The following is a 13,574-nucleotide window of genomic DNA, read 5'->3' on the forward strand; positions in this document are numbered from 1 at the left end:
AGCTATACAATATTATATTCCGGCGAAAAGATGTCAATTGACAACCTTTGGACAAAGGTGGCTCCGCCGCTACTAATACCCTCGTCTTTGTTTCACACTTCTGTAGTTCTGTTCAAAGGGCAGCCGTACTCCAAGCCCAAGGGATATGATGTACGAAGCATCGATTGATTTCACGGCTCGAACTCATAGGTTAGACGAAGACAATTTTACTAATATAGTTTCTTTGCAGTTCTGTTTGCACCATTTTAATGAGTAGCAAGTATAACCATACTACAAAATCTCCCCAAAGATATCTTTATTGAGGAAAGCTGATCAATGACTATAAAATAATGTTTACTAGCTAGAATCTCTGTTACTCCCTAAAACAAGTAAAGAAGATACCTTTGGGATTTTAATCATTAGGTGCTGCGAAGACTAGCCACATAAGTTTACTTAATTAAAAAGTACATAATTAATAGCAATATATGGTTACATTCTTTACTTCATATCTTCAATAGTATTTAAAGGAACTAATATTTAATATTGTTACATTATACTAACAAAACTTCACTCGATAATCTCACGAGGATTCCTTCCTCTTCCTAATTCTCCTTCTCCATATTCCTTGTCATTTCTTTCAAAATAAAAACAAAAAACATTTGCTTTACATAATTTAATTATAAGCTAGCAAATATTGGGACCAAATCCCACAAAACCATTTGCTCCATCAAAAGAAATTTGGATGCCTTCTTGTTGGATATTTCCTATTATGGAAAGTCCTGATGCTGATGGAGCAAATGCAAAGCAGAATGTACCCTTATCATTCACTGGAATTAGAAAGTTTCTAGCTGGAAGGGTTAGTATTTGCCCACCCATGAGGAAAAATGAAACGGTTGGTACCCGAACCGTCACGAACCCGTTTAGATCGTAACACGTGTCGAATATTGAGATTGCGGGTGCCCGAGGAAGGCTAGCGGTTTCTGCTAAGAATGCATCTCGAAACGCCACATACACTACCGCAGGAAACCTTGTCACGGCTGTCCCAGTGTCCATGACCACTCCACCATCTCCGAGCTCGGTTATCTTAAATACTTCCTCTGATATCGGTACTTGAGCATCTCCGATTCCAAGACCCGTTAACCCGATATAGTAGAAACTCGGGGCCAGTGGATTTCGGATCAAGGGTACCCATGCTGCACCCACGGGTAATACTCTGCGACCGAACTCAAGCGACCCGGTTGATTCGGTGCCCCGACTCACTAAACAATAACTAAATGCCCCACCCGTTTGCCCACCAAGTTGGCCCACAAGTGACATGGACCCACCACCAAGTCCCAACAAACCAGCAGCTGCAGTAAACATGCCACTATTGCTATGTCCACACCCAATAGCCACATTTTTAACCATATTATGACCAAAAGTAAGTGTTTCAATAGCAATTGTACCTCTAGTGTATGAACCATCACCGTATAGAACCTCATACTTGCACCGACCCGCATGACAACCCGAATTCTCAACCCGATCACAAACCGACGAACCACAAGATACCCCGGCAAATGATCCGGAAAGAGACGGGTCGAATACCGGGTCGGATTGGTGATAGCATTGGGTACAGGGCTGACACTGTACCCAAACAATATCACTGCCAGAATCAATAACCATGTATTGGTTCCTAGCTGGACTACCTACACCAATCCTAACAAAATATTCACCACTTCCTTGATCCATACCCGAAACTACATCCGACCCGAATTCCTCGACCCGATACCCATTTCCACCACCAGTGATTCTGTGAATGAGACTAGACACCCTTTTCACATCTCTTTTCATGCGAGCTTCAAACATTTTGCTATGGTTAGAGAAATAATTGGAAAAGTATAATTTATCTCTGTGAATTAGCTTGAGCTTCAAGTTTCTCTTTTCTTCTCCATTTTCATCATCAAAATGAAAGTCTTCTTCTTGTTTTTCATGTGGGGTTTGGATTTTTGTAGCTAATTGGGAAATGGTTTCTTGAACATTGAAATTTTCATGAGTGGGATATGGGAATAGTGCATGGGCAGTAGTTGAGTTCTTGATTTCACTTGCAGTTGTTGTATTTGTGGCAGCAGAGAAAATGACCACAATTAGCAAAACTAGTATTTGTTGTAAGGGGACAAACATTTCTTGTTTGTTTAAATTTTGGGAGGTGACAGAAGTTGAGAGACTTATTTGTTTAAGGGTTTTGGGATGTGAACAAGAAAAAAGATTTTAGAGGTGGTATATAGAATGGTGATTGTGGGGTTGGAGAAGAGACTTTGGCCCAGTTTTGGAGGGTGAAAGGAAATAATTGAAATGATGCGGTCTCTATATGCTACTTCCTCTGTGCGAGAAATTGAAATTTCTAGAAAAACTTTTTAATATTGAATGTGAATTTGGATACATAATCTCTAAATTTTTGAAAATAAAATTTATATATTTGGGAACTACGTAAAAAGTACTATAGGGTAAAAAATAATTCGTTTGACTCTCGAAATCTATACTCCGCCATATAAATTCGGACGGAGGGACTACTAGATATATACATTATATTCATTTTTTAATTTAAATTATATAAGTGAATAGCATATTATAACAAGTTATTTATCATACTTTACAGATTATTAAATCATGTGTTATCAAATGTTACTTGTAATAGGTTTTTCAGTGATAGAAAAATGTAAACAATTTTATATTAGTGTATAGAAGTTAAATTTTTTGTACTTTTGGATGGTTGTGAATTTGGGAGGGAAGTGTCTTTTGCTGTCTGCTGAATATTGTGTGCCTTTGCTTTTTCTTTGATAATCAGTATAAAAGCTATTGATTGAACATCAAAAGTAACAAGGAGTGGCGAAATAAGATTGAAAAATAACATTTTCTTTCATAATTTAGGCGCAGATATAATAATTTATAAAGTTTTTCTTGACTTTTTAAAGGATGAAGATCAAAATGTGATACTGGATGAAATTTGTTCTCGGTATTATCCAAAAAATTGTATTTGGCTGAGCCGATGGTCTCTTGGAAACATCATTTGTATCTGCATAAGGTAGAGATAAGATTTGCGTACACACTATCTTCCAAAAAATTGACCTAAGAAAATAAATATTACTAATCTAATCCTTAAGGTTTAAAAAAGAATGTTTGTAATTGTGTTACATACTCACATTCAGAGTACGAGAATTCTAATTGGGGTGAAAACTCAGAGTTCCTTTTTTTTGTTTGTGTAAAAGAGAAAAAGAGACAAAATAACATTTTATACAAAGCAGTGATTTTTACTACGTTTTCAATTAATATTTGGCACAGAGATTTACCTGTAATTTTTTTATAAATAAATTTGATTGTACAAACATTGTGAGCGCATAAAACTTAAGCTAGATTAGAATGTGATTATTGATCACTACTTTTTTCTTAATCGCCCTAGTTTGGTAAAAGTATCATTATTTAACCATTGATATGAACTTTAGCCATTACAATCCCTTGGACAAAATGATCTTTTGTTTAAGAAAGTGACAAAATGATTACCTCAGTGTAATGTAATGACTTGTTTGACTATTAAGAGATTCTCCACACATGTTACGTATTTTATCTCTCTAATCAAAGTAGTGTGTAAAGAAAGTTCTTTAAAAGTGAAAGAAATAAGCACACGACAATAGACAAAATTAATTACCTTAAGGTTAAATACTTTCTGGTCAAAGTAATGTTATTATCAAGGATTTGGTATAGATTTTATACCTGATAGGTTATGTATCATGTTATGTTTTGATGATCTAACAAACTTAATGATAAGAACCAGATACGGAACATGTTTCACATCCTCAACGTGCTCAAGATCAACAAGTCTCAAGTCTGGGACATACTCCAACACTCCGAGTCAAAGAAACAACAGAGGGAACAAATGGACATCAGTTCTCTTGTTGACTGTACCAGTCAATTTCCCACAGCTGTAAAGTCGATGCAACTGTTCCCCATGTACACATGCAACAATGCAAACAGTGCAACAGTCACTTTATGGGGAATGCCCTTGTACCAAATATGCTTGCATCATTCAAGTGATGTCACTCGTGTAATATTAACATGAAGCAAAGGGAAAACAAAGCATTTGCACATTCCAGATTTCATCAAGTTTCCTCTCAAAGTGTGTCGCGGACTTGCAAGTGATTTCCAGGCTTCAAGAACAAAGAATAACATAACGAAGGATCAGTTTCTAGTATTGTATCATCACCTTTCCCTAGTTGTGTTGTACCTTTGTTAAAGTAATTTACTTGTAATTCCTACTTAACTTAGTTAGAAGCATTGTGTAGGAAACTTTTTATAAAATCATAAACCTTGTGTTTGTGTCTTGGCTAGAGTTAGTTGAGTTGTGAACTTTGTAATAGAGTTATCACAAAGAGGCTTGTAATAGATTTATTACAAGTGAGTGAGGGATTAAGGTTTTAATTCTTAGGTTACAATAGGTTATAATCTGAACTTGCTCGGTTAGTGAAGTTGAAATCCTACAAGTGTAGGTTGTGGTTTTTATTCCAGTGAGCTGGGAGTTTTCCATGTAAAAACTCTGTTGTGTCATTTATTTATCTCTTTGTATGTGTTCTGTGGGAACTGATAGAGAACCCGGTTCTCTATACAGTTTGGTGGACCCTCAGTTTCTATCAATTGGTATCAGAGCGGGTTTTTTCTATCTGGCTAAAACATAGAAAGGATCCTCATTGCTGCTCCACCAAACTTTGAAGAAAGTCAATCTACCTACAGACTACCAAGATTCAATGGACAATACTACGGATGGTGGAAGACAAGGATGCATGATTTTATCATGGCTGGAGATTCAGAGCTCTAGGATGTTATCTGCTATGGTCCTTTCGTTCCCATGAAGACCATTGTTGAACCAACAGTGACAGTTCCCAAGACAAGGAAGGAGTACAGCGATGTTGATCGCAAGGCTATAAAGAAGAACTTTCGAGCAAAAACAATCCTCGTCTGTGGTATTGGACCAGACGAATACAATATGATTTCTGCCTGTCAATTTGCCAAGGATATATGGGAAGCTCTCCAAACAGCACACGAAGGGACAACTCAAGTCAAGCAGTCGAAAATTGATATGTTAACCACTGAGTATGAACTCTTCAGGATGAAGGATGATGAGTCCATTAAGGACATGCACACTCGCTTCACCTCTATCATCAATGGGCTCCATTCTCTGGGAGAAATCATTCTAAGGAACAAACTTGTCAGGAAAATACGTAGTGTATTACCTGGTTCCTGGGAAAGCAAAGTAAATGCTGTCACTGAGGCAAAGGATCTACAAAAGATGACCATTGATGAACTCATTAGTAATCTGAAAACTTATGAAATGAAGAAAAAGAAGGATCACACGAGAAGAGAGCCCAAAAGGGAGAAGAACCTGGTCCTCAAGACAGACAACAATGACTCAAGTAGTGAGGATGCTGATATGGCTTACTTGACAAAGAGATTTCAGAAGAAGGTTCGCAGAAATAGAGGCATTCCAAAAAGGGGCAGATCCAGCAAGCCAAGAGGGTATGACTTATGTCATAAGTGCGGGAAGCCAGGACATTTCATCAAGGATTGTCCTCTCCTCAAGCAAGACCAGTACAAGCACAACACAGACAAAGCAGCCAAAAGGAACCCGGTTGCTGACAAAAGATTCAAGAGAAAAGATGTCGCTGACAATGTTGTGAAACAAGCTCTTGCTGCATGGGGATACTCTTCCAGCGAATCTAGAGGAGATGATGAACAAGGTGACAACTCCATGATGGCAGTTAAAAGTGAAGCAGTTGACTACGATTCTATCTTTGCCCTGATAGCAAAATCTGACAATGATGATGAGGTAAACTTTCTAGACGTTCAAAGAAATCTGAAGTCTTACTTTGAGAAAAAGCTTATATTTGTGGAAAATATTTTAATTGATGCTTATCACAATCTTATAAATGATAAAAATGCTTTAACTATAGAGTTGGGAGAGATAGAAAACGAGAGAGATGATTTGGTAATAGCAGTGGCTGACCTAAAAGAAACCATCGAGGATCTAATAAAAGAAAAGATTGCTCTGATTAAAAAAGGTGAAGACATAGAAAATGAGAGAGATGAATTATTGGTAGTCGTCAAGGACCTAAAATAAACAATAGAGAAATTAAAAAGGGGAAACAATTTTAGGACTGTCCAAAATGAAAAGGAAGTTACAAGTGAGGCACACATTAAACTTGAAAATAAACTCAAATCCGTGAAATCTAGTATGTGTGTTGAACTTGAAACTGAACTTGAAAGAAACAGATAACTTCAAGAAGATCTAGACAGAGTTAAAAATGACCTAGAAAAATCTCTAAAGTGGACCTGGTCCTCTGATACAATTATTGCCATGTATACAAGCAATGGTGGGAACAGACAGGAAGTCGGGTTCCAAAAGGAAAAGACTCCCTACAATCCACATAGCAAGTATGTTACTGTCTCTGATAACTGACTTTGCACTCACTGTGGCAACACTGGTCACTTTAAAAAAAACTATAAGGCTAGAATTCAGTCCCAACAGAAAAACAAGGTTTTTATTAAAAAAGTAGTCGATGCTGAGGAACCTGGTCCCTCCGTTAAAAAACGTGTATTGCCTACCTGAATAAAAAGAAGCAGCCAAAAATGGTACATGGATAGTGCCTGTTCTAAGCACATGACTGGAAGCATCAATGATTTCCTTTCACTCAAAGCCCTACAAGGAGGGAGTGTGTCCTTTGGCAATGGCAAAAAGGGATATATTCTGGGAGTAGGAAGAATTGGGAGGTCACTCACTCACTCAATTGAAAATGTGTACTATGTGAATGGCTTGAAATATAGACTACTAAGTGTCTCCCAAATCTGCGACAAAGGAAACAAAGTGAAATTTGTGTCAAAAGTCTACACAGTCACAAATCTTGTGACTGGAGAAGTGATCCTGATGGCAAAAAGATACAAAAAAAATTGTTGCTGATTTTATGTCCTTGCAAAATGGGGACCTCACATGTCTGAGTGTTGTTGGTGATGATGCTGAACTATGGCACATAATATTGGTTCATGCAAGTTTTACTTTGCTTAACAAATTGGTCAAGACGGACCTGGTTCGTAGCATGCCTAAGTCAAGCTTCAAAAATCACAACTTGTGTGATGCATGTGTAAAAGAAAAACCAGTCAGGTCCTCCTTCAAGTCCAAAAAGGAAGTCAGTACCTCAAGGCCACTTGATATTCTCCATATGGATCTGTGTGGGATATGAGGGTGCCAAGTAGAGAAGGAAAGAAATGCATTTTTGTTATAGTGGATGACTATTCTAGATTCACCTGGACCTTGTTCCTCAAAACCAAGGATGAAACGTTTTCAGTGTTTGCTGCTTTTGTGAAGAAGATCCAGGTGAAGATGAGCCATAATGTTGTGTGTATAAGATTTGATCATGGCATAAAGTTTGACAATGCAAAATTTGATGAATTCTGTGCTGAAAATGGCATATGTGATAATTTTTCAGCTCCAAGAACACCAAAACAAAATGGTGTTATGGAGATGAAAAATAGGACTCTTGAAGACATGGCAAGGACAATGTTGATTGACAGTGGCGTTGCAAAAAGCCTCTGGGAAAAAGCAGTTAACACTACATGCTACTTGGTGAATAGGTGCATGATCAGGTCCCTCCTGAACAAAACCCCGTATGAACTGATGAACGGGAGGAAACCCAAGCTAACACATTTAAATACTTTTGGATGCAAATGCTTTGTCCTCAACAATGGCAACGAAGCACTTGAAAAATTTGATGCCAAAAGTGATGAAGGAATCTTTCTGGGCTATTCATCATAAAGCAAAGCCTACAAAGTCTACAACAAAATAACTTAATGTGTTGAGGAAAGTATACATGTGATCTTTGACGAATCACACCACCTATGTGGGAAAGATTCACATGATAAGATTGATCAAGACGGAGAGCAGTCAACGGTTCCTGTTGAAGTCATTGATATGGCAAATGGAAAGGCCGACATGATGAGTCACGTCAAGGAATCAAATGAAAATGGTGCAGTTGTATCTCCAACTAATGCAGTGGAACCTGATCCCTCAATCACAACAACTGAAGCTGAGAATAAAGTTGTTGATGTTGTGCAAGGAACCCCAGATGCTGAGTTGAGAAGCGGGACTCATGTCAACAATAGATCACATTCAGAAGAACATGGATCCTCTCACAATGAGATTCAGGTATCTAACTGAAAGCACAAAAGTTCACACCCTCTTCAAAATGTGATCACTCCTCTCAACTCAGGGATTTAAACTAGATCAAAGTCAAGAAATTCACTTGCCTTATCATCCTTTCTTTCTCAAATTGAGCCCAAAAATATCAAGAAAATATTGAAAGATGCTGACTGGATTACTTCTATGCAAGATGAACTCCATCAATTTTAGAGGAACATCGTATGGCACCTGGTTCCTCGACCTGCTAACAAAACTGTTATAGGAACCAGGTGGGTATTCAGAAACAAACTTGATGAGTTTGGAGACATAACAAGGAACAAGGCAAGGCTGTGTTTGGTCGCAACAGAAGGAATTGGCTATGATAAAACTTTTGCTTCAGTTGCTCGAATGGAAGCCATCAGAATTCTCATTGCCTTTGCATCTCATATGGAATTCAAATTGTTCCAAATGGATGTCAAAAGTGCATTTCTGAATGGATATTTAAAAGAAGAAGTCTTTGTAAAGCAACCACCTGGCTTCGAATGTCATGAGTATCCTGAGCATGTATTCAAACTTGACAAAGCTTTATATGGGCTGAAGCAGGCTCCTTGTGCTTGGTATGAAAGGTTGTCAAAATTCCTCTTAGAAAATGGCTTTACAAGAGAAAAAATCGACAACACCCTATTTCTGAAGAAACGAGGGAGGAACCTGCTCATTGTGCAAGTATATGTTGACGACATCATCGTTGGTGCAACAAATAATTCTCTGTGTGAAGAGTTTGCGAAGCTCATGGGCAGCGAGTTTGAAATGAGCATAATGGGGGAATTAAATTTCTTCTTGGGTCTGCAAGTTAAGCAAACTCCTAAGGGGACAATGATAAGTCAACAAAAGTATATCAAAGCTTCTAAAGAGATTTGAGATGGAAAATTCAAAAACCATTGATACTCCTATTGCCACTACCACTCGTCTGGACATGGATGAACCTGGTTCTCTTATGCACAAGACCATGTACCGAGGTATCATTGGGTCACTCCTATATCTCATAACAAACAGACCATGTATCGTATTCAGCGTAAGATTATGTTCTAGGTTTCAATCCAATCCAAAGAAATCTCATCTGAAGGCTGCCAAGAGAATTCTAAGATATATCAAAGGAACACATGACCTAGTTCTCTACTACCCTTCAAGAGACAATTTTAACTTGATTGGATATGCTGACACTGATTATGCTGGTTATCTGGTGGATATAAAAAATACCTCTGGCATGGCACATTTTCGGGGATCATGTCTAATTTCAACTCAATGGCACTTTCAGCTGCAAAAGCTGAATATATGGCAGTTGCTTCTTGCTGTGCTCAATTATTATGGATCAAGTAGTAGTTGGAGAACTTTGGTATATTTTCTGATTGCGTGCCATTACTATGTGATAACACCAGCGCTCTCAACATGGCAAATAATCCAGTACAAGAGAACAAAGCACATTGATGTGCGACATCATTCTCAGAGACAATGTTGGAAAAGGGCTCATCTGCATAAAGTTATGCAGCACAGAAGACCAAATTACAGATATCTTCATCAAAGCACTGAGTAGAGAGCACTTTGAAAAGAATCGACTAGCACTTGGGTTGATAAAGTCAAGTTGAGCACCCGATCCCTCAATGATTAGCTATGAAAGAAATGACCAGGTAAAACAGCTAAAAAGTGTTTTTTGGCAAGTTCTAACTCATTTCTATACCGTTATAGGTAGACACGTATGGCAATTACAGAGCAACCAAGAAGCTAGTGGCATTGCATGTTGGCAAAAGGATGAGGCTCACATTTATAAAACTTGTCAAGGAACCTGGTTCCCTTGACACAAGTTAGTAGTTCCTTTGTACTCTCATACACAACTTTTTAACGGCTGAGAAAGTGCCACGTCATTAAAATGTCAGTTTCTCTTTTTTTCCTTCTTTAGAATCCAAGTGTCATACCCATTCCTAATCGACCCGACTACCCATAAAATTAATACCCATTCCTAATCGGTCCCTCACCCTCTTTAAATAAACCCAAACGTTGCCTCTATCATCACTGTTCACATCAAAAGCCAAAATCTCTTCTTCTTTTTTTCTCAACAACTAAATACCCTTTTTTTTAAGTTCTTACTACAAATCCTCACCATGTCTGAGAATCTAGAAGCCTCAAATGTTCCAGGTATCGTCCCTAATATGTCTTCTTCTCATGAAGCACAGGTGACAGAGCCCAAGTCCCTCACGTCACTAAGTCTAAGCCTCACATAAGATTCTCAACCACCCTCTGCCTCTTATCCAACCCAATCGAGTTCTAGTTCTCATCGGAGTCGCAAAACTCCGAACCCAAAGGGGTTTGTGGCTGTAACCTCTCCTTCTGCCTCGCCGAAAAAAATGACCGACAGAGAAATAGTAAAGGGAGAAGAAAATCAAGAAGTTTCCATCCTGCAAGTAGAAGAAAGATCTGAGGCACAACAGACCGTGGTTCGTAGTGGTGAAGAATCAGCGCCGATTACCCTAAACCTTGACTTAAATGTTGTTAGTCCTACAGGTAATATTCTTCATGTGTCTTCTGAATCTACTTTGGGGTTGAATGAACAGAGGCCATAAAGAATATGATGTTAATAGCTGCTGAGGGGAGTTTAGTTGGTAGTTATGAAGGTGTTTCTGAAACCATTGGGTCTCAGGGGAAGGTGATAGTCTATAGGTAGAGGGTAGGGAACTGGTGCATGTTGAAAATCTGGCACCTGAAAGTACTACTGGGGTACCACATGAGGGACCTGATCCCTCAGCCCAAGAGAAACCCTCTACTCCTACTTGGGATGAAACCCCTTGTTCTTCAAAAGAACCCCAGGTCAGTACTGATCCCGCTCCCTCACCTCATTTTGATACTGAGCCATTAACCATTGTTGTTCCTGAGATGAGATCTCTTTCTCAGGAAGAGAATGAGGATAGTGAGGAAGATTATGACAATATATTTGTTGCTAGTTTTTTTGCTGCTAGGAGTAGTAGGGCAACTCCCAAAAAGTCCACTCCTAAAAGACCTACTACTAGGCTGCAAAAGAAGGAAGCTCTTAAATCAGTTCTTAAGAAAAACAAAGAAGAAAAGAAGAAGAGGAGGTTGGTGAAGGGTGGAAAGGTAGTAAATGAAGAGTTAGTGCCTTCAGCACTTGTTGTTGATATTTATGACGAGGTGAATGAGGAACCTAGTTCCTTAATTCATAAGTCCTCTAAGAAACCTACAGTTTCAAAATCTAGGAAAGATTCATCTCTGAGAGTGATGGAAGTTAGCAATGTTGAAGTAGAAAAGTCTGGTGCGAAGGTGGTTGAGGAGTCTGGTGAGAGGGTGTCTGAGAAATCTGCAGAGAAAGGGAAAAGTATGAGAAAATCTATGAAATGGAAGGCTGGTGCCAATGAGGAACCAGGTTCCTCCAAGAAGGCTAATGTGGGTGTAGCCAAGGATGAAAGAAGACAAGATCTAAGAAACCAGAAGGTGTTGTGGGGCAGAACATTTGCCTATGATATTCTTGACATGACAGGGATGCGCCAACTGGTTGATATCTGTGAGTTTCAACAGTGGACACATTTGTTCATTACTGAGAGCCCTAAGGTGTAAGAGGCAGAGGTGCGCAATTTCTATGTTGATATGTTCACTGTAGAAGATGACAACATATGTTTGAAGGTGAATGGTGTTGATTTTGTGATGGATGAGGTTGTGCTGGGAACAATTCTGGGAGTGCCTACTGGCGGCATATCATCCATTGAGGGGACTTGCTCTTCACACTTCAGAAATGTCATTTTGAAGGATTATGTCGTACAACAAGGGGAACGGGTAAACAAGAAGGCCCTCATTCTAGTGTACCAATTGTTGTTCGAGATGGTGAACAAGGTTTTTCTCCCACACACAGAAAGGTGTTCCATTACGTCACGAGCACACCTGTTTATCATGGAAGCACTTGATGTCTACTCCACTATCAGTTTGCCGGGTATCATGATTGAGCACATGAAAAAAATGGCCGATTTTAAGGATGGTAATCATGGGCTGCCTTACGGGTTCTTACTCACTAAGGTATTTGAGTTCTTCAAAGTCCCTTTGGGAAAGGCTACAGTGGGTACTCACAAGCAGACCTTCTCCAAGACCACTTTAGAAGAGTGTGAGTGCATCGATAAGAAATGAGGGGTTGGCAGCAATTCCACTATCTCTCAACTTATTGAAGCTCAGAACATTGCCAATGAAGAGATAAGGAAGTTGAAGGCACAGAATGTTATTCTTGAGGGTTAACTTAGTCAGGCCCAGGAGGCACCTGGTTCCAGCAGTTCACAAGGCATAGAGGTTGCCCGTATGACCAAGGAAAATGCTGCACTCAGGAAACAGGTCGAGGACCTGAAGGAGAGGTTACTTAATGAGCAAGTGTCAGCAAATGCTAGAATGGATATTCTCCTTAGAACCCTTGCCTCTTCATCTATGCCTCCCCTTCCGGTGCTCCTTAAAATTGTTCCCTTTCCAGTGACCAGTTCAAGTCATATGCCCTCTATTTTGGTCCCTTTATTTTACTGTGTTTAGTGGCTGGTACTTTTTTAGTTGTTTTATTTTGTGAATGGTTGTGTAACAAATGGTACTGCAAATTCTGCTCCCTTTTTGAACAAATTTATGAGCATCCCGTCCTTTTGCCTTGCATGCTATACTCTTAAGCTCTTATGCTCTATTTTTAGCCATGTTTGTGTACACACATGTGGCTTGAGTTAACTATGCTAGACTTCATTTATCTTATTACTTGTGCCTAATCTTTTTATGATGCCAAAAGGGGGAAAATTAATTGAGGGGGAACAGGTTTAGGGGGAATACAGAAAATATTTATGGTACTCTAGTTTTCAGGGGGAACTTCAATTATAAGTTTGTCATCATCAAAAATGGGAAAACTGATAGGTTATGTGTCATGTTATGTTTTGATGATCTAACAAACTTAATGATAAGAACTAGATAGGGAACCTGTTCCACATCCTCAACGTGCTCAAGATCAACAAGTCTCAAGTCTGGGACATGCTACAACACTCAGAGTCAAAGAAACAACAGAGAGAACAGATGGACATCAGTTCCCTTGCTGACTGTACCAGTCAACTCCCCACAACTGTAAAGTCGCTGCAACTGTTCCTCATGCACACACGCAATAGTGCAAACAATGCAGCAGTCACTTTATGGGGAATGCCCTTGTACCAAATATGCTTGCATCATTCAAGTGGTGTCACTCGTGTAATATTAACATGAAGCAAAGAGAAAACAAAGCACTTGCACATTCCAGATTTCATCAAGTTTCCTCTCAAAGTGTGTCGCGGACTTGCAAGTGATTTTCAGGCTTCAAGAACAAAGAACAACATTACGAAAGACCAGTTTT

The 13,574-nt window shown here is 39.0% G+C and overlaps 1 protein-coding gene across 1 annotated transcript; it reads right to left on the reverse strand.

Annotated features, from left to right (window-relative positions):
- Positions 1 to 427: 427 nt before the first annotated feature.
- On the reverse strand, positions 428 to 2,281 carry LOC107828901 (protein ASPARTIC PROTEASE IN GUARD CELL 2-like). Its single transcript, XM_016656289.2, has one exon. It carries the CDS (start codon positions 2,137 to 2,139, stop codon positions 664 to 666), a length of 1,476 nt encoding a protein of 491 aa, XP_016511775.1. The 5' UTR covers positions 2,140 to 2,281; the 3' UTR covers positions 428 to 663.
- Positions 2,282 to 13,574: the final 11,293 nt, after the last annotated feature.

This window comes from Nicotiana tabacum, chromosome 12, assembly GCF_000715075.1.
Source record: "Nicotiana tabacum cultivar K326 chromosome 12, ASM71507v2, whole genome shotgun sequence".
NCBI lineage: Eukaryota > Viridiplantae > Streptophyta > Magnoliopsida > Solanales > Solanaceae > Nicotiana > Nicotiana tabacum.